Source organism: Echeneis naucrates, chromosome 21, assembly GCF_900963305.1.
Source record: "Echeneis naucrates chromosome 21, fEcheNa1.1, whole genome shotgun sequence".
Lineage (NCBI taxonomy): Eukaryota > Metazoa > Chordata > Actinopteri > Carangiformes > Echeneidae > Echeneis > Echeneis naucrates.
The window spans coordinates 13,410,316-13,432,340 of NC_042531.1; the positions used below are offsets into that span (position 1 = coordinate 13,410,316).

At 42.2% G+C, this 22,025-nt stretch overlaps 1 protein-coding gene across 1 annotated transcript in view; it reads right to left on the reverse strand.

Annotated features, from left to right (window-relative positions):
- The window catches only part of map2 (microtubule-associated protein 2), a 54,563-nt gene that overhangs the window by 10,272 nt on the left and 22,266 nt on the right, over nt 1–22,025 (reverse strand). Inside the window, exons 4-17 of the mRNA XM_029530824.1 lie at nt 15,881–15,970; nt 15,169–15,243; nt 12,832–13,047; nt 11,032–11,328; nt 7,894–9,933; nt 6,658–7,293; nt 6,483–6,559; nt 6,317–6,440; nt 5,974–6,102; nt 4,407–4,520; nt 3,062–3,312; nt 2,733–2,874; nt 2,366–2,422; nt 1,867–2,174 (exon numbers count right to left, since the gene is read on the reverse strand). Coding sequence (XP_029386684.1) covers nt 1,867–2,174; nt 2,366–2,422; nt 2,733–2,874; nt 3,062–3,312; nt 4,407–4,520; nt 5,974–6,102; nt 6,317–6,440; nt 6,483–6,559; nt 6,658–7,293; nt 7,894–9,933; nt 11,032–11,328; nt 12,832–13,047; nt 15,169–15,243; nt 15,881–15,970 — 4,556 coding nt within the window. The remainder of the gene's footprint in view (nt 1–1,866; nt 2,175–2,365; nt 2,423–2,732; nt 2,875–3,061; nt 3,313–4,406; nt 4,521–5,973; nt 6,103–6,316; nt 6,441–6,482; nt 6,560–6,657; nt 7,294–7,893; nt 9,934–11,031; nt 11,329–12,831; nt 13,048–15,168; nt 15,244–15,880; nt 15,971–22,025) is intronic.

Genomic DNA, 22,025 nt, shown 5'->3' on the forward strand with positions numbered 1-22,025 from the left:
CTACAGGTAATACCCCTTCCAAGGATTACCAAACACTCACTGCATAAACGGATGCTTTTCTGTATGATCCTCCAAAAGTAAAAGCTGGGAATAAAAATTTTGTATGATCCCTGATCAGTTGTCTGTGTAATTCTGTCATGACTCTAACCCGAGAGAGATTTGCATGGAAAACACACCGCTGCCAGCTTTTGCATTGTCACTAATCATGAGCCAGCATGCATGCTTGTACACACAAACACACATGCAAACATGCATAGAAATTCCATCAGGCCATTTATCCTGCAGATGACAGGGACGCGTTTGGGAACATGATCCCTCCCTGTTTTGTGGTTGGTTGCACAGAGCAGTGTAGCAACCTGGCAAGTCATAAAGATGTCAGCCAGGCGCTTAGATTCCTAATTAGGTCATTGGCGGAGGCTTGTAAGAGCTGATAGCTACGTACACATTGCTGTTTTCATAACTATGCTTCCTGTTGCAGTGCTGACTTTGTGTTTCAAGAGCAGAATATTTATCAAGCTGTATGTACGCTCCAAGGCACCCTGTTCATGAAGATTTGTGCAACAATGGAAAACACGATTTGAAATGTAGATTTCTATTGGCTGAAGGGTTGCTGCGACTGTTGAGAGCGGTGGTGGTGGTGGGGGGGGACTGAAGGGACAAATATGACACACGGTTCTGACATTCAATACAATGTCAAATTAAACAGAGAAGTAACTTCTCTGTTTATTAAAAGTTTTTGAAAGTTGAGGCTTAGGGATAGGTAAATTCAGCAGTACAGGAAAAAAATACGTTACAGAGGCCAGAGGTTTGTTTCTTTTGTAATGATTGATGTTGAAATCATTCAGCAATAAAAGCTCCAGCTCAGGTTTTGCCTTGAGGATCCGTAGTATTGATCCAATGTGTGGCTAAATAGCCTGAGCTGAGTTTGTTTCTTTGTTTGTACAATCATAACATTGTTTTCAAATGAATGGCGTACAGAACCCTGATATACTAAACAGTATCTATGTCAAATTGGCACGCAAACCGCTTGTGTTATAGATCCCGAGCAACATGGACACCCCTTTGTAGTCCTCTGCGACCTCACATGCTGCAAATGGCAACTTATAGCTGCACACAGAGGAACCAGTGGGAGTTAACCATACTGACTGCAAATCAAACAACGTGGGTATTAGGTGGGTGGGCAAAAAGCACAGAGGACAGCAGTGCTGGGCGTTGGTATTCATCATTCATCATTGCGATTATCCAAATCAATAGTAATAATATTTAGGTCCTACACTGGCCCCTGAACTTACAAGAATTCTTTGGTTGTGTGTTCAGTCAAGGGTTTTGACCGTTGACCCTTCCTTCATACAGAATCGTTATTTCATAATTTGTTCTTTTATACTGGTGAGTCAGCAGGATGACTGGGGACTAATGGTAGCTAAGAGCTGTACTCTAAGTAGCTAAGAGAATAAAAAGACTATGAGAACAACACAACATGAAGGAGCCCAGGGAAACAATCAATAAAAGCAGAAGAAAAAATATATCACACAGAATGCCACACAAATGAGCAGTTAATGCTGGCCTTGGTACATACCAATGACAGATATCCCACCCACTAATCTACATGTTCACCAGTCAGCCAGAGTTTATATAGTGACTCATCAGTGTATATGGACGTCAAAAGAGAAACTACTGCATACAACCTGTACTGACAGAAAGAAACTAATTAACGACAGTGTCTCTGGGATACTAAAACAAAGAGGTGTAGTACGAACGGACACATGATACGTGTATAAATATGAATGTAACAATGCAGAGGTGAAAATAAGCACACAGTCAGCAGCTACAGGTTTTGGAGGGAAATTTGTGAGAGAAGAGTGTCACCTGTCCCCCTTTAGGCTGGTACTTGATATTCTCCGTGGAGCCAATCTTGGACTTGACATTTTTGAAGTCGGGCAGTGGCTGGTTGATGATGCGAAGCTGCTTGGGTGTAGTTGCAGGTGACTTGGGTGGTGTGCGGACCACTGCCACCTTCCTCTCCTGGGAAATCAAACTGAGGGAGCGAGGGGTCCCAGGGGTCCTTGAGGATGATGAGTAGCTGGGAGGGGTTCCTGGGGTGATGGCCGTGGAGCCGGGAGTGCGGGGGGTGGAGTGGCCACTGCGAGCGGAACGGGAGCGCACTGATTCTGTTACTGGTTAGAAGAAGATAAAGGGTTAAAGCTGGAGCTGAAGGTTAAGAGGTGCTGTATTATTAAAAAAGATATAAACAACAGTAAAATCTGTATATTTGTGCTAAACTGAACTTCATTACAATCCGTTACAATAATCCTCCAGGAATTATTTTTGCTATCACACTGACAGAGGTGTAGAGAATCCCTTCTACCTGTCATACTAGGGGCTCGTCCTGTCCTGTGCTCCGCCCTCATCTCAGTGCGAAACGCTACAGAAGGCAAAGGAGGAAAGGTTTAAGATACAGCTACAAGAACAAAGAAGAAGAAAAAAAAAAAAAGATTTTCAAGCGGTCAAATTCCATATGCATACACCTGATCTGCACTAAAGCTCATCATCAAAGACAGCAACATAGGCTTCAGAGAAGAACATAAAATGTTAATTGAGTGCATTCACTTTTTTTTTTTTTTTTTTGGTAAAATATTTGCTTTGGAAAAATTATTTTTCGGAAGGAGTGTTCTGGACTGAACCCGGAGGATGTTGGATTTAGGTTGCTGATACTGATTAGGGCTGCAGCCTACATGTTGGTCTGCGTGGAGCGGTGGAGCCGGAGCTGGTGATGGAGGTGGAACTCTCCTCGTGGTCAGGATACCCACGGCGACTCAGAATGGAGCCATGCCGAGGCAGAGAGGACCTCTTAACAGGGCTCCGCGATCCACCATCCTGTTGGCACACAACAGGGAAAGGCCAAATCCTTAGGCCCCTCACTTATTTGCAATAAGATGTAACACAGTTTTAGGTACACAATACTACAAAATGAAAGCAAGTTAAAAACAAATAATATGAATAGGTTTATTTTCTTTTCAAAGCTCCAGAACTGCAGCTACAGTCCCAACTCTAATGCACATACCTTCACTATGAGTCTCTGTAATATTGGGGAGCCCAGAGGCTCTGCTGCGGATTGGCGAGGTCTATCTAATGAGGCAGTCCCTCTGGAGATGGGGATCTTTGTTAGTGGCAAACGATGAGCAAGGCACTGCGATGGTACAATGATGATGCCCATTGGGTGAGTAGGATGGCACCGGGATACAATGCGGGACACAGGGTGAAAATGAAGTGTGAAAACAGCATGCATTATCAGTGCAAAAGATCTGATGTACCCTTTGTAGGATAAAGAATGAGATAGTACCACCAGATCTTCTGTACTTACCATTAAATGATTTAAAAAAACCAAAAAAAAAACCAAACTGCTTTTCATGCACGTTCCCATTATGTGTCAGAAATGTAAAAACTATGTCCATCCATTAAACTTCAGAACACAAAACAAAGAATCTGTGGAATAGAAGAGTTCACCATGCCCATGCAAGATTTTAAGTGCTGACCACAGTAACAGATGTATGTGTGGCCTGTCAATAGACAAAGTAAATTAAAAGTGGAATATAATGAGGATAAAAAGTGACCGAATACACTTACAGTATGCTGAAATGACATGACATTTAAGAGATACAGAAACTGTGTTATTTGAGACACAATAACTGCCATTACCATGGCGGAGGAGTAAAATGGAGACACAACCACAGCCGCTGGAGAAATGTAGAAATGTCACAGGGTGTTTCAACACCCACACAGTTGAAAAAAAAAAAAAAAAAAAATCAAACCAAACCCTCTCTAAATGCATCTGTCTTACCAACTTGTGCAAAAGTCCATTTAACAACGCAACAATAGCCAAAAAAACCAAAAAAACAAAACGCAACTAGCATAAATATTTTCACTGAATTTACAGGAAAAATGGCCCCATGCAGTGATTAGGAGACAGTCGTCATTTACACTGTATGTGGCTCGTCTATCCGCACAGATGATTACAATGCCCTTGAAGTAAAGCAAGGGAAATTATGGAACAGTGTTTTAGTGAATCAGTTCTTGAGATGACTGTTCTGCGTAATTAATGTTGTATTGTTTCACTTTATGATGAACGCTGGACAACTTGTGTATTAGCAGTGAGAGGTAACAACCGGAAATGTGCCACTTTAAAAACAGTGAAAGAGACAGTGGATCTAGCCCAAACAAGCATAGTTTTCTTATGACTGCTCACTCAGGCCGACAGGAAGTAGGGAGAGACAGGGACCTGCAGAATAGGTCCCCATGTTGGAGTCAAACCCTGGACACGAGACCAGCCTCACTGCCTGTGACTGATGTTTAGTGTCTGACTGATTTCAACTTTGCCAGTAAAGCTATGATACAGTGTTTTTGGTTGCCTGAGATTATTTCGCATACATCAGGCCTGCTGGGCTGCAGGAGCATACTCACCGATGCTCTGTCACGAGACTGTCTTGCAACACTGAGAGGCTGACGACTGTCCGGTAAGCCCTCTGAAGGAGAGAGAAAAACAGAATTTCATACAAATCATGCCCCCCTCCCCAAAAAAAAAAAAAAAAAAATCAGCACCCTTGCACTTCTGCCAGATAATGCGCAACTTCTCCCAGAAAATCATTGTAATTGCAAACACTTCAGTATTCGCCTGCATGAAAGTAAAAAAGAAAAAGAGATAATAGGAATCCAAATAAACAAATATTTGGTAGCACACAGCTGAAATGAATCGCTCCGTGGCGGTTTCCTGAATAGGAAAACCTGGTACATTGTCTGACAGAAGTTTAAGGCTGCAAATATTTTTAGCTATGAGTGGATGTGTTCACTTCCATCCGGAGAAAGAGAAGATGTGTGAGCCTTTGGCAGGTCCCACTTTGAGAGATGACCACCATATCATTATCCTTGTGAGGACATTTGGTTTGCATAAGTAGGGAAATATAAAAATATAGATACTGAACTTCCTATCAAGAAATTGGCATCGTAAGATGTATGACTAATCCAATGTTATGTGGGAGAAGGCTGCTGCCCCCTTGAGAGTTCTGCAAAGATTTGGCAAGCTATCACACAGAATGGGGGATACTGTATTATGTAAAGCAATGCTGGAAAATAACCTAATTGCAGCAGTGAAACTTAGCTTTCATCATCACTGACACAGAATTCAGCCTGTAGGGGAAAATGCAAACTGCCTCTGGGACAGAGCTGTATTACAGACTCTTTATAGTACAAGGTCCATAGAGGAAAACCATGGATTACTCGTTGCCTGGCAACCAGGCTTGAAATAAACTTGTGAGGGAGGGAATATGTAATTCATAAAACAGGACTGAAGGAATCATAGGGCTTTTGTTGCTTTTTAAGACCAAAAGACTTGCCAGTCATCAGAGGAACGTCTAAAATATTTAAAAAACTCTAAACCTGAGTAACATATCTAAATGAATGATCAGCAGACTGATACCCTAATGCGCAAACATAAACACACATTAAGTGTTTGCTGAAAATGGTAAATGAAGATGTGTTTCAGACATAAATGAATAATTTTTTTTTGTCATTGTCCAAACTACACATTGGAACAGAAACATTACAGTACATCAAGCAAATAAATAAATAAGATAAACAAGCAGTTAGCCAGAGGGTGTCAGTGAAACAGTGGTTGGCAGTTTGATGTTAAGTTTATTTTCTGGGAGAGCAAAACAGTGAGACAACAGTGGGAAAAAAATTAGATGCAACAAAAAAGGCTTAAAACAAAAAGCAGAAATGAAGCAAAATGAGTATGGCAGTCAGGTTTTATTCTGTTCAAATACATAGAAACACACATGACAAAAACAAAACCGTAAAAGGAAAATGGATGCTTAAACCAAATGGAAGCTGACGGTGGAGGTTAAACGTAATGGGAACTGGTGACCGGCGACTCTCCTGCGGAAAGCAGCGGTTGTGTGACAGACCAAGGCATTGTGTCACCTGTGGTTCTCCTTCTGGGGCAGGAGTGGTGCTGGGAAGGGCGGACTGCTGGTTTCATGGCGATTCTCTTGGATGGGGATTGAGATTGGGTCTCCATTTTTTTGGTAAGCTCAGTCTTCCTTATCACAGCTACATTATCAGAGGAAACAGGGTCAATGACAGAACCAGAGACACAATAAAAAGAAACTGACGCTGAACCCTGGTGAAAATATGAATTGTTGCTCTAAAGAACATTGCCAATCCCTCTATTTTTCTCGTACAACTGTATTTGTTGAACTATGTTAAAAACAGTTGACCCAGATCACTAAAGCACAAGAAAGCGTACAGAAAACTAAACAGAAACCTTTTTTCTTCTTGACTTCCTCTCGAGGTATGTAGATGGGTTCTTTGCGGACAGGTTTGCGTTCTGGGGTGGAGAGTCGACCTCTAGCTCTCCCTCCTTTGGCTTTTGGTTTGATTGGCTTTTCCTGTTTCTCTGGCTTCTTCTGTTGCGTCTGCTTGTTCTGGACCACAGCAGGCATTTTGACAGGACTGTGTCCCTTAGACAGAGGCTCAATGTGCTCTGTTAACATGCTCTTATCATCATCTGTGATATGGAAAAAAGGAACAGGTACAACATAAGCTGGGATTCGATGTGTGGAGGAAGACAAAGAGAAAAAGACCAAACAGCTAAAGAGATCTCACCTTGTGTGTCGACCCAGGAGCTGTCCAGGATGGAGTCGTCCATCGTGGTCTCATCTCTATCATAGCTTTCTATTGGTTCTTCTGTTTCTACAGTTTCAGCCTGCTTCTCGGGGGTGCCGGAGGTCATGGGGATGTCGCCCACCTCCTCTAGACTGGCAGCCTCTATGTCTGCTTCTTGGGCCAACTCCACAGATTCCTCCTCCTCCTCTTCCTCCTCCTCCTCGTCCTCCTCTTTCCGGGCGGCGACGCAGAGAGCTTCAGCCTCGGGTGGAGCGGAGAAACGAACGCTGTGTCCCGGCTCCTCTGCTTCATCGATGGTCTGGACCACCGTGATGAAATCGTCCTCAACTGTCACCACTGATTCAATGGCAGCACGAGTCTCTGGGATCTCTTTGAGGACAGCGGCTCCAGCCTCTGGCCCAGCTTTCTCTGAGACGTTGACCTCACCCCCCTCCTCCTGTTCAGCCTCTACACGTCCTTCGGCAGGTGCTTCCTCCTCTAATTGTCTCGTTATGTCTTCAGGCTTGTCTGCAGGCTTTTTGTCCATCTCATCCTTCTCTTTCTTTTCTTTCTCCTCTTTCTCTTTTAGTTCCCATTCTACCTTTTCCGTTTCTTCTTTCTCTTTTAGTTCCCTCTCTAGTTTTTCTTTTTCTTCCTTTTCTCTCTTTTCTTTCTCTAACTTTTCTTTTTCTTCCTTCTCTTTTAGTTCTCTGTCTAACTTTTCTTTTTCTTCCTTCTCTTTTAGTTCTCTCTCTAACTTTTCTTTCTCTTCCTTCTCTTTTAGTTCTCTCTCTAACTTTTCTTTCTCTTCCTTCTCTTTTAGTTCTCTCTCTAACTTTTCTTTCTCTTCCTTCTCTTTTAGTTCCCTCTCTAACTTTTCTTTTTCTTCCTTCTCTTTTAGTTCTCTCTCTAACTTTTCTTTCTCTTCCTTCTCTTTTAGTTCTCTCTCTAACTTTCCTTTTTCTTCCTTCTCTTTTAGTTCCCTCTCTAACCTTTCTTTCTCTTTTAGTTCCCTATCTAATTTTTCTTTCTCAATTCTTTCTTTTTCCTCTCTTTCTATCTTTTGTCTCTCCTCTTGCTCCATCCTTTCCCGTTCTTCTCTGGCTTTCCTCTCACTCTCATTTTTCTCTTTCTCTAATTTCTCTTTAACCTCCTGCTCTTTCCTCTCTTTTTCCTCCTGTTCCTCCTTTTCCCTCAGTATCCTCTCTGCTGCCTCTTTCTCCTTTTCCTTCTCTTCTCTCTCTTTCATTTCCCTTTCTTTGTTCTCTACCTCTTCTTTTGTTTTCTTCCCAGCTACTTCCCACTCCTGCTCCTCTTTCATTTTCCGTTCTAATTCCTCTTTCATTTTACCCTCTTTGTTTATCCCTAACACTGGTGAGGGCGTTCTTTTTGGGGAGCCATAGGCCTCTCTTTGTTTAAGCTTTGAAGGTGAGAGTACTGGGGAGAGCAGCTTGTCATCATCAATGTTGCTCTCCACGGATGAAGCAGGTGAAGGTTTGACCGGCCTGGCAATTCGGTCCTTGGCCACTCCAGTCAGCTGGTAAACATCTTCAGCGTCCACTTCCTCATAGGCCTCCTGGTGGACCAGTTTCACCTTCTCCCTAAGCTCCTGCAATTCTCGTTCCTCCTCCAAACTGAGGGGCCTGTCCTCCATCTCTAATTTGCGGATCTGCCTCTCGTAGTCAGCAATCTCGGTTTCAGATGCCGATCCTTCCCCGCCAGCTTGTTGTTCAGTTTCACTCACAGACCTCCCACCTTCTTCTAGAGTCACAGTGACTGTTGGTGTCACAAAGGAATCGCATGGCTGAGCTGGTGGTTTTTCTAGTTCACCCACAGACTTAGTCAGCTGAATATCTACTATCTTCTTGTCTTGTTCTTCAACAGAATCTTTTCTCTCTACCTGCTTCTGAACTTTATCTTCAGTGACTTCAGCAGCTCCTGACAGCTGACTCTTGTCCTCCACAGATGTGTCTCTGACAGCTAATTTCCTCGCCTGCTCAGCCACTTTCTCCTCCAAAACAGAGGGGGTAAAAGCCTGCGCCACAGTGTCTGTCGGGCTAAAAACGTCAGCAGGGGAGGGCATGGGCCCTGAATAGTCACTGAACACACAGTACCCCATTTCCTCAAGCTGGCTCTCACTTTTTCTGGCCCCGGGACTCTGTTCCCCTGAAATTAGGCTAGCCAGTGGATCATCAGCAAAAGCAGGGGCATCAGCTTGAATTGACTTTCTCCGGATAATTTCTGGGTCAGTGTTTTCCGATGCCAGTCTGGAACGGGTACCAGCGAGGTCCAACATCTCAGGTAAGTCCTGTGTCATCACTGCACCATTCTTATAGGCGTTTTTAACGGGCTGTGGCGATTCTGGCGACTCGGGCTCAGGGCTGGGTTTTGAAATTGGTTCAGTGGTCCTTGGAGGAGATGAGGAATCTGAAGTTATAGAGGCTGCGGTCTCTAAGATCAGGGGAGGGAGCGAGGGAGGCTTATCCACAGAAGGTGTAGTGACTGGAAGGTAGTCTGCTGACTCATCTAGACTGCCACTAGTGTATGACATAATATCTGTGGCCAGCGGAGAGAAGTTCCTTGGTCTACCTTGGCCACTTTGATCCATTGCTCCAATTGTGATGTTCAGAGAGTAACTCCTTTGCTCTAAGGCCAATTTACCAGGAGAAAGCCGACATTCATTACTCCTGTCAGGAGGCGTGAACATTCCTGGCACAGCAGTGACTTCTGCTATGCTTTCTTTAGTTTCAGGTTTATCCGGAGCTTCAGCTAGTGTGCTGTAGCTCATCTCCTGAGACTTGGAATCAGTTGTACTCTTCTCTTCACCAGCTCTGCTCAGTTCATAGTAACCCTCACCCTTACATTGTGGCACCTCATCAGCCTCCGTAGTTGATGTTTCAAAATATGCTGACATGCCAGACCTGTCTCTCGTTGCGTCCCCTCCATGAGCTTTGACTCCCATTGTACAGAAGTCCGAAGGTGCACTGATGCTGCTGAACTCCACCACTTCCACTGACGGCTGCTTCTCAGATACTGTGAGCGGCTCACCATATGTAGGCTGAAGCATGAGTGATCCGGCAGACTCTTTGGCTTGGCTTTGAACATTCTGAGGTACGAAGGACGGCATATCCATGGTGGGGCTCTCTGGTACAACTCGTTCCCCAGCAAAGAACCCTTGCATCTGGGGCTCAAAAAACTCCTCTGGGCGTTTCTCTGATCCAATGCTGTCTGGACTCATGGAGCCACTTCCCTCCTTGTCTGAGTCCATCTTCAAAGCTGAAAGCACATCTGTAAGTTGGCTGTATTGATCAACATTGAAGACTATTGCTTTGGCATGCTGCAAGTGAGGTAAACACTAAAGCAGGGACCTGGAAAGCTGTTATTACAGAAACATGTAATGCTGTCCTTGGAAACTTACAGCACAATGATACAGCCATCACTGAAGAAGTAAGGCGGGATTATGGGGTCCACCAAGTCACAGATGGATGAGAATATGGCATGGTATGTGACGGAACCGGCATGAGGAAACTGTGATGCTGATTTATGGGAGACAACTAATAACAGGTGGGATGGATATCCATGCGACTCTTTAAAACATCAGATACAAAAACAAATAGCATTTCTGTCATTCTTTGGAAGTGCAATAGAATGTATTCAGTTTATGTTTTTTTTTTTGTAGTTAAATTGTCAGTGATGATATAGTTTTGTTAAAATAAAATAAATTTAGGGTATTAATGTTTATAATTGAAATCATATCAGGCCAATACAAAAGAACCCTGTTGGTGATGACAGAGAAATGCTGCATGCTGTCACCAATGATTTTGAATTTCGCTGATAAAGTGATGAATTTGATGTGACATGATTTTATCGACAACTGTAACACACTCAACATGAGACAGCCAACACAAAATCCCCCTGCAAATTCTATCCAGAGAATTATGGCACTAATATGAGTGATCCATAAGTATGACTAAAAAAAGTGAGTAATGCTGGCATACCAGCACCAAGCCATGTGCAGATACCATGAGAACCCTGGAAGCTTATTGCAGCAATAAAAAGCACTAGCACATTGAGCCATACGTCATCATATCAGTACAAAACACCCGGCCCCAAAGACCACAGCAAGAGAAAAGAAAAATGCAAGCGCAAATACACAGTAAAATCAGGTTTAAGTTAAAAAAAATGGGATCTTTTCACCAACAAGCCTGTGTTGCCTTGCAGCCGCAGCAGAGCACAGAGAGGATAACTTGCCATTCCATCTGAATTATAATGTTTATGTTATATGCTTATGGGTTCCCTCTGACACATCTGGTGTTCTTAAACGGTGGACAATGCAGTAACATGCAGGCAGGGAGAGCAGAGGGCAGGACACACCTGTCTCAGGGCTCTCCTCGCCCTCTGCTTCCTCCTCCTCTCTGTCCATAGAGCTTTCTGCAGCAGCACTAACTGCTTCGGTCGGCTCCAGGTCTAGGTCCTGAGCCTCGTCTATGGCTTCTGCCTGCTCTAAGGGCTCAGCTTGGGGGCTGTCCAGCTCAGGCTCTTCCCCACTCCATTGCTGCTCATCAAGAGCTGCCTCGGACTCTGCTGCCTCTGCACTGTCCTCCTCCTCCTCCTCCTCCTCCTCTTCCACCTCTTCCTCGTATTCAGCTGTAAGAGCCTCCATGGTCTCTTCTTGTCAAAAACAGGGTGAGAGGGGGACACATTAAGACTACAGGCAACACAGACTTGGGTTATGTGAGAACACAACTTGAATGGGACACTTTCAGCTCTGGGAAAAAATGAGCAAAAGTGCTTGTCTGCTCACAGATATAGGTACATTACACATACGGTACAGAATGTTGTATGCAAGTGGTTTTTCTTCTCTGGGCACTTAGTGTACAGCGCATGTGAGGTATCTAACAAAATATAGTATCAACATTTACTGGCATTATTTATCATATAATCTGGATAGATTTCTTTAAAATTTTACATGTAGTGGATATTTACTTGTGCATTGGTCAGTATGGGGATGCGCAGCTTTATTGATCAGCAGCCATGTTGCTTAGGTTAAAGAAATTCAGCTCAGTGGCTATGCAGCACATTGGGGCTTTTTTGGTTTAGCATACAATGATATATCATTTTTATATCTCATTTGTCACGTGATTAATAAATGACTAACAATGACGAAAAAGGGGCTGATATGTAAAGCTCTTTAGATATTGTCATCCAGAATTATATTAATTGTCTTAGTCTAAAACTCACTGCAAAATATTGGAGGAGCAAAGGCCTATTTTTGCTTTAATTTGGAGAAAGAAAGTACAGTTCTTTCGACCTGTGAAGCTAACCAAGCAGCAGATTATTTGGATGATAACAGACTAGGAGTGGCCTACAACACAGATCTGAGCAAAGGCCACGTTGTGTGCTTATGTGGTCTTAATGAAAACAGATAGAAATGTGGGGCACCTAAAGTATATCTTTTATTCTTAAAGGGAATAAAATAACAAAATATATAGTTTTCGTTAAGAAAGTTGTACATTGGTGTATGTGGTGAGAGTGTGGAGCTGAAAGTACTGCTTGTTGCCACAATGAGAGTGTATGAGTAGTTAGGGGTGAGTATAGAAGGTCTGACATGATGCAGCCTAATTTAAGTACAATAGAGTCTTTAGGAATGAACCAGAGCACAACTCTCTGGGAGATGATTTGTGGAGAGAGAGTTAAGCACAGAGGTCATTGGTCATGCATGGTTTCCCTGAAATGTTTGTAGAAGCCGTTTGGGCCTTCACTCGTGTATCAGAAATCAACCCTTTGGTGTTGATGGGAACTATAGTGCATTGTGTTCATGGACTGAATCACAATAAAACATTGTCCTGCTTGAGAGACATCACTGTGACATGTTGGAGTTAATGGCATGGCAACCACAGGTAGCAATGCTCTGGGTGAAAAAAAAAAAAAAAAAAAAGACTTAAACATGAAATTGCTCTGATTTTGAGCAAACAAACATCACAAGGACGCACAAACACACACAAAGACGGACGAAAAGACGAACTGACGGACGGAGAGACGGAAGGAGGGACGGATGGAGGAAGGAGGTCAAATCACAGAGGAGGAAACTGGTGTTAAAAAGGGAAAGGAGAGAAAGAAAGGGAACGGAGATGGGGGTGGGGGAATGGCAAAGAGGAACCATGCGTGGTTCACCTTCAATCTGTCTAAAGGCCACAGCCTGCCCTGTGGGGCGAGAGCCTGAGTGCGTCCACTCTGGGCTGAACAATGGGTGCTCATAGTACTCATCGTCGGAGTGGTAGGGGTCGTCCTCAGGCACGGAAACTGAGATGGAGGGGGCGAGGAACTTGCACCTCTCCCGAGAATTTTGGAAGCGGCGGAGAGGGCCCGCCTCCTCCTCATCCCCTACATCTACAAACAAGACAGACACAAGGAGAAGAACTGCAGGGAAATCTGGACACACAGACTGGAAGACAAAGAGTGAAGAGGAGGAAAAAGATAAAGGAGAAGAAAGAAAAAAATGATGAAAGAAAAATGGAAAGCGAGCTGAACAATGTCCACCTTGGAGCTGATATTATAGAATATTGAGCATACGTTAAAGGAATGCCATACATAAATAAATGAAACTAAATAAATATAGTTTAAATATTAATAAGGGTTTTTAATTTCTTCCAGAAAAAAATAAGATTGTTAAAAATGGTACCTTGATTGAAAAAAAAGTGGGGCAACTGCAACAATTTATAATCTACATTTGTTTATTTATTTTAGTTTGAACTCACTCCTCATCTCACATCTCATTTGTATGATAACACTGTATCTGACTGATTTGATGGGGCATTTTTCTGTTTTTCACTTTTAGGACAATTGAAAAGGAAAATGTTTTTCTTTTTTATGTGACTCAGTGATATTTTTAGATGGACACTTTTTGCAGTAAAGAGGGATGTAAAGCTTGAGAAGGAAAATAGACAAATTTAAAAAGACGCAACAAAAACAAAGATAGTCAGTAGAGAGGAGAATGCAAGAAGGGGAAGAAGACGAGGTTCGATTGAGCCCAACGAAAACATAACACAGGACATGGACAGGAAAACAATGACAGGCAACTCAAAGGTGACCAAGCTTTGAGGGCCAGCCACACTGTGAGAACAGCAAAGTCCATATATTCCACCATCTGATAGATATCAATACAGAAAGATTCACATTTGAACAGTTGCACCTTAACAAAACACAAATCAAAAAGTAATCAAACACGACACATAAATACTGATATGCCAGCAGTTGTAGTTGTCATGAAATCAGTAACGCATCCCTTTGCCATTGCTGTTACACAAACAACCCTCTACACCTACAAAAACGGATGGATCCAGTCAAACAAGAATACCATCACAATTATTACAGGATTACAGGATTTAACCTCAGTCATCCTGACTTTACCAGAGACAAAACATCTGTATTTAATGCATGGCTGGCCCACCTTGTAAAAGCTCCTTTTTATATCCCAGCTACTGCAGACTGACCGGACGTAAACAGAAAGGCGAAGCAAAAAGCAGGCAAATTTTAATTGCAATGTGCAATTATTCCTTCAAGATTTACTGCAGAGCTTAACCTAAAACTTAGAAGTAGAATAAACTGTTCCGAGAGAACAAATTGAAAGACAGCAAACAAAATCGGTGACAGATTTCAGGAGTAAGTGATGTATCTCCAGCCAGTTTTGAGCATATACAGTACCATCAGTATAAGATCAGCAGGGAGACAAACACGCTTGCCTCTGCTTACTAGCTCGTGTTCAGTAGACCTTGAATGGATTTCTACAGGATGAACTGGCTTTATGATATTAACTTTTTTTATTGGTTACTTTTTCAGGGAATTAACAGGAAAAGCGCTTTAACCTGCAGGCTGCACTGTTTTGATGGTTACGGAGCCAAAAACTGATCTGTAGCAACACCCAAATGGATGAAAAAGACTGACAGTGTACAATGACAAGAAAACACAACATTATGATCGGACACAAAAAACAAGACATAATTCAACCGAAAAAAGACAAACAACAAGAAGTTGAAGGGTTACATGAATTGGCTGTCAGATGAGTGTGTGGGAAGACAGCAAGGTGTGGAGGTTAGAAAAGGAAATGAAGAAGAGGAAGAAAAAAAAGAGTGCACTTGATTTCACAGGGTGGTCATGCATGTGTGCCTGTCTTTCTTTAAGAGAAAAGAGTTGATGACGATGAGGATACAAACTGTATCTGGAGGAAGCAGGATTTCAGGAGAAATGGATGTCGGAAAAATGGAAATGTTCCGGCTTTTATCAAGTGTGTAGACGGTTTCTTGAAGGAGTATCAACATGTGGTTTGCCCTTTAGAAGTAGAGCATGTCCTGAAAGGGGAGGGGGTGCTGAAGAGTACCCAGAGACCCAACCCACATCAGTGCCTCAGTGTGTTGGCAATCATAAAACCCGACGTCATAGTCATGGGAAAGAAGGAAAACACACACTTCTCCACCAGAGAAAGACACTCAGTGACTTCCACATTGGCCCTACCTTGTTCTAGAGGACCAAAGTGCTCTGCGGCAGGTGAGGGGGGAGGAGAGGGAGGCAAATTGGTGGTGTCTTCAACTGCAAAAAAAAAAAAAAAAAAAAAGGGGGGGGAGGTGGCAGGTAGTCATATAAATCATTTACAGTAAATGGCTTTGAGTGTCTGATGACATTTTTACTTCATGTACTCTTCTTCCCTTTCAAAGTGTGGCACTGCTAATAGTTCAGATGGAGAGTTGGGGCGTTATGATGGTAGCAGAATTGTCTGCAAGTGATGTTATTCAAGGCAACTCATCAGATTTCAAAGCGCTCCCCTCGAAGGCAGAAAAAAATGGTTCATAAGGATTCATGTTGCTGTTGCTGCACTGCTCACCTGAACACCACTGTATGACTTCCTGTAATCATGACTGCGGTATTAGGTTCAAATAGGGATTATTATGACCTCTCCCATGTTTCTGCTGTGATTAGTTTTGTGTATGCTTTGTGAGAGTGGCTGATTGATTTACAAATATATGATTCTCAAGATTAAAAGAAGAAATACTCCACAGTAACATTAAAATTTAAATTAAATGGGTGCTCTGGTTTGCTCATACCGTATAAATATATGCGGTGAGCTGATCATTTTCACAGCCATTGTAAAGACTGTCAACCTCTCTACAACGAAGGAATGATGTCTGTCGTTTGGTCAACTGTGTGTCTGTGAGTGTGTGAGGTTTACCTGATGGCAACCTTTGATTCTCCTGTTCTCCCTTAAGTACTGCCACTGCTTCTGCTGTCACTTCTTGCACAATCCGCGCTGAAACTTGCTCTGGTAAAGATAAAGAGACACGAGAACTCATCCAGCTTTAATATTATTTTGAAGAACAATTTAAAAGAGTGAGTTAAGTTGTTACGTTTCCATCCAGCATTCTGATCAGTCAATTTATAGCTCAGAACAGAGCTGAAAAGCAATACAGTTACAATACTGGAAAAAGATAACAGTTCAATGCAATCTTTTGATTTAAATCTCAAAATTGGCTGCAGAAAAAAAAACTAAGTAAGTGTCCAACTTCTCCGATACATCAGAACACCGTGGTTATGTTGAGTGGCTTCCAGGTTTGAGCCTGAAATAACATTGTGAAAATGCTCCTGGAATACATTAAAGTGCTAAGTCAGCTTCCAAGAGATACATCCTGTTAGCACGCTACAATTCTGATCCAAGCATCTAATTCATTTTACTGGATCTTTGAATCATGTCATCATGCCACTCAAAGTCTGTGATGAGAGCCAGTGTGAAGGAGATTAAATAGTTTTAGTGACTGGGATGTTGGTAAGGACTGTCGGTGTTACCATGGCAATAGAGCATCCTTAAAAAGGAACAAAATGAAAACCAAACCTATACCAGATGAGCATGTACAGCACAGAGAAAAAAGGCTTTTTTCTTATAATGCTTTTTTCTTTGTATGGCGTGTTCATTGTTAAGATTCTAAATAATAATTCATTTGCCAGGAATTCATATTTCTCAAGCCATTTATGAGCATGAGTGAGATGTAGCGCTGGATTTAAAAATATTATAGTAATAATAATGATAGACAGTATTCTGTACAACAATCCAACCATGAATCAAAGGGAGCTACCTGAACAGTTATCATGTATCATGAGAAGCTGTTTGCTTTTGTTTTGATCACCCACAATCAAAGATCGGGAATGATTACTTTTTGCTATGCAATTGCCAAATGATTTTTACACCTTTTACACTCCTTACTACGAAAGCATCTGGTTCAAATCTTAATTCTCGTTCCTTTTCTTTTACCTAATCAATGTGAAGCACCGACTGAACGACAGTAATGGTGTCAACATTAAATCAGGCCTGCCTGTCTGACAGCAGGCGATAAAGCTTTATCGTAAAGTTACTCTCCGTCTACGCTTGAAGGGCATAGAGTAGATGAACCATGTAACCATGTAACCATGCATGTGTTTAAATGTAGCAATCAGATTGTTAAATCAATGCTGCCCAAGACCCTGATAAACTAGAGGCACTTTCCTAGACTGGTCTCTTCGTTTAAACTTACATCTGTCTGCCTTTATATTTGCAAGAATCAATTTATATATAGTCTGGCATGCAAAGGCCACTGTGTAGTTCTCACCAAACCTGCTTTCATTTGCATAGTAACAGTGGTTATGTGGGATTGGGTGACGATGTGATGTTTCAGGACCTTTTTCTAACATCACCCACACATCAACACAAACAAGCTGGCAGGCATAAACACAAATGCAGCTACACACATACACACACTTCTTCCGGGAACACTTAACACAGCCCACTCACAAACTCAAAGCAGCCCTTTCCTATTCTCAGCAGCAAAGTGCAATAAACATGTACCGCCAATTTGCTGCTTCTGGACAAAATCCTTTTTTACAGCTCTGGAAAACATAGTGAGGAGAAGGGTATCAATGTAGGACACAGTGAATAGGGGTTACATCAAATACTGAAAACAGACCCTACAGCCGAGATCTGGAGAAAAAAAACCTGCAGATCTCTGTGAATGGTTCCATTTTGTTGGTGAGTCAGCATCTCATGTGCTTGAAGAGGATCGATTTCCTGCTTTATGTCTCAGTGCCCAGTTGTTTCTAAAATTATTCAACTAATTCACTGTTACTCTGATAAAACCAGAGTTTTATAGCACGAGTATTGAGATCTAGGATAGGTTTCAGTGTTCTGTAATGGTGTCCATGACAAGTCTCAGGTTGGAAGCAAATCCATACAGATCATATACTAAACACAAGTAGACAGTGGAAGTACAGCTTATTTATGCAAATGAAACAATGAACAGGGATGATTAACAAGGAAAGATTGTGTTACCCCAGCAGAGCTTATGCTGAAAAACTGGCAAAAGAAAGAAATCCATTGAAAATTCACATGGAAATGAATGAAAAGAGATAGAAAATACTAACTGGGTAATCAACAAAACAGGCAATTTCATAAACAACATCAGGAGCACTATTAATATATTTGATCTATTCATCTATATTATTTAGGCAGCATGGCATAGTGGTTAGCGCTGTTGCCCCAAAACAAGAAGGTTGCGGGTTCGGTTCCTGGCCTGGAGCCTTTCTGTGTGGAGTTTTCATGTTCTCCCTGTGCCTGTGTGGGTTTCTTCCCACCACCCAAAGACATCATGTTTGGGTTAACTGGTGACTCTAAACTGTCTGTAGGTGTGAGTGTGAGTGGTTGTTGGTCTGTCTCTGTGTGTTGGCCCTGTGATGGTGACCTGTTCAGGGTGAACCCCGCCCTCACCCAGAGTGAGCTGGGATTGGTTTCAGCACCCCCAGAAATGCACAAGTGGTAGAGGATGAATGTATGAACCTATATTATTTATTTACAATATGAACTGTGACAAAATGTGTTCTATTTCAATTTATTTATTTTCCTGGATGGGGATCTGTTATATTTGACATCTCACAAATTTAAGTTGGGTATGAGAAATGTGAAAACAAAATGCTCTTCTGGGAAAAATAGTCCGCCTACAGAGTATTTGGAACATGTAAACAGGTTTTAAGATGAGATTCCACCATTTCACTGCATCACAATGCTCAACAAATATTAATGACGTTAGAAAAACATTTAAATCTTTGCAGGTGGACAATTCGAATACAGATCAAAAGGGTGCACAGTCACACAGTAATAGTGCTGTGATAATGACCTTGTCTTGTCTATAAAGCCAGCTGGCAGTGATGAAAACAAGCCCGGTCTGGTCTCAGCATTTCTGTGACAGAGTGATGTCCATCGACAGAGCCGGCTGACTTTCATTGGCTTTGACAGCGGCATAAAGCACATGCACATATGGCTGCTGTGATATCCAGAAAGGCTGCACTGTATCTATACATCTGCTTTAATAACCAGAAGCCCGACAGCAAGCACACAGACACGCGCACACACTCTCGCAACTGAAGTCAAAGCGCGTATTACCTGATTAGAAAGTCTGAGGCTGAGAACGTTCTCCCTTTATCTGAGCAAAGACCACGACTGGAAGCCCTTAGTCAACACGACACACAGCCAGACTGCAACACTCGCACACACTCGGATCGTCGCACTGAGAGGGCAAGGAGAGAGCAGGAGTGCTGTTTTGGTATGATATCACCCAATACCCAAAATGTGCAAAGCAAACAGTTGCCATAGCAACAGACTCCTGGTGGGCCACTGCTTTTTGCCCATATGCAATTTGATGCCAGCAATTTAGCAGCGTCTGTGTCTACAGTACAGTCTGCCGTAAACAGGAACGATGGCTGTGACTAATGTTGAGCATTAAACACAGAAGACTGCTGTTCACTCAACACACTAATTTTTGGTGAGTGATGACCTGATTATATATGTCTGCAACTAATGAAGGTGAACACACACATACACACACACACACACACCAGAAGGCAGTGTGAATGAACCAAAAAGATTTTGGGCATAGAAAATAATTTCAGACCGATGGTCTGGTTTTACAGTATCACCTGGATTGCACCTGATATGTTGTGTCTAATGGAGGCAATGCCAACAGCACAACTACTGGAACAGCTGAAGTCAGCCTGTATAAACATTTGAAGGATTTTGATTAACACACAAAAATATCACCGCCACATCAGCGACAAATTTACACATGGAGTGGAAGCACCTGACCAGTGATCTGAAACATCTGCAAGTGAATGATCCAACCATTCATTATGTGTGACATACAACCTGTCTGGCACTAGTTAACCTTAACCTGTTTGTCTTTGGACTTGTCCCAATGAGCTGATGTTTATCTTTGCCAAGTTCTAATGAATTAACTCTCCACCAGTAGCTCACTGGTCGGTATGACAAGTTTGGCTACAACATGCCATTTGCCTCCACCCAACGTGCGAAGAGGAATTCAATTGAAGAAACAGAAAGCAGCAGTGGGGAAACAAACTGATGACATTAACACACAGTGGCCTGAACAGAGCAGCAGAGTGCTAACTGTCCAACATGACAGTGTGTATACAGGCACTGATAAAGCATATTGTTGGAATATCATTACTGTGTGGTGAACTGCCAACTGGAAGATGAGGCTGCTCTTAAAGCGATAAAGTGAACTCATAATCGATATTTCCCTCTGAAGTAGCTTCTCTACTGTCAAATATCTGGATATCATCACTTTGCCATTTCCTCAAGGGTGACAACATTTACAGATGTATTACCCTCAAAATATACTTATTTGTTTGAAGTTACTCATCTAAAGAGGGACCCCTCCTCTGCTGCTGTTCTTGAGATTTTTCACATTAGTGTCAAACGTTCTAATATATTATAAAATGTTTAAAATGCTCCATAAATGATGCCTTTAAAATATTCTAACTATGAGAAGGACTTTTTTCAGTTGATGGTTAAATGGATACTCCTCCCATTTTTCCCAGATAAAATCTGTTGCATATGTGGAAAAAAGTTAGAAGCATTGGATGGTATTTCCCTGACATGAATGTCAAGCCGGTCCACTTGTTTTTGTTCTGTCTGCATGACATAAAAGGTTTCATATTGTCTTTTAGAATTAGTAAAAAAAATGTTCTTAGCATTTGATTTTTTTATTAATGACAAAACTGTGCTTTGTAAGGTCACAGTGACGTGAACATTTGACCGTTGAAGCCGTATCAGTCATGTGAATCAACACAACAGACAGAGGGACTGACAAAGAAACACAATCGTCCGTAGTCAGATGTGTTCTCCACACAGAAGCATAAAAACATCACTACATAAAAGGATGTTTGTCAAAGAGTGCCGTGACACCCTCCTGTGTTATGTAGAGTGATGAAACTAAGGTTGAATTGAAGAGGACTCTGGACTACGCAGAAACAACATGAAACTACTCTTCTACAGGCGATGCATAGTGTCACTGTGGGGAAACTGAATTCCAAGGTTTATTAAAATGTCTTTAATGACAATTTTGCTATCTGCCGGCTGAACCTCAATTTAAGTAGGGTGATGCAACAGGACAATAAACACCAAATTAGATCTACTAAAGAACGCCCTCAAACTAAGAAAGGCCACCTGCTGGAGTTGCCCAGCCTTGGAAAGACCTGAAGTGCTACTCACACCAGACATCTGAAATTAGAAGGCTCAACCAGGTTCAAATCTAAGGGTTGGTTTACATTTTCCACGGCCAACGTCAATGTTTAATGAATGTGTTCAAAACACACAAAACTCTACGGCTTTTTGTATGTTATGAGCTTGAGCAAATCCGGTTTAAGATATTGCTCAGATAAAAATCAAATTTTAGAGCCAATTAATGCACTCCTGTTCTACCAAGTAGGTCAGTTTATACAGAGCAGTCACAGTTTAATGCCATACTGTACGACTAGGTATTCATTACAGCATTGTCTCCGCCTAGCAGTAAGCTTGATCTGAGGGTGGGGGTGATTTGGATTATCGTTATTACGTGATTCTAATCCAGAGATCTGTGTCTTTCCTTCATCTCAATTCATCAACAGTTCCAGGAAAAGTCTGGACTCAAGCATCTGAACATCTGTTTCTTGACTGAATGATACTAAATAAATGAAGATAGACACTGAGGCCTAGAAGTGGTCAAATGACTGTCTGCATTCAAAGATACTGTCTTCCAAACTGATACCAGCTTAGACCTAATAATGGGGATATGGGAGGTTAATTAGGCTTCTGTCATTGCATGGTAAAGAGCTTTGTCTGTGGCAAGCTACAGGCGAAAAGAACAAAGGCCCTGGCAAAGTAAATTGTAGAGAAGCAGTTGCCATGGTTACACCATAGGAACATTATCATTCTTGTCTCTAGGGTGCGAGTGTGGATAGGGTGGGGGTCTACGGGGTAGAGAAACAGATTCTATGTGTTAATTACAGAACCACTAATAACA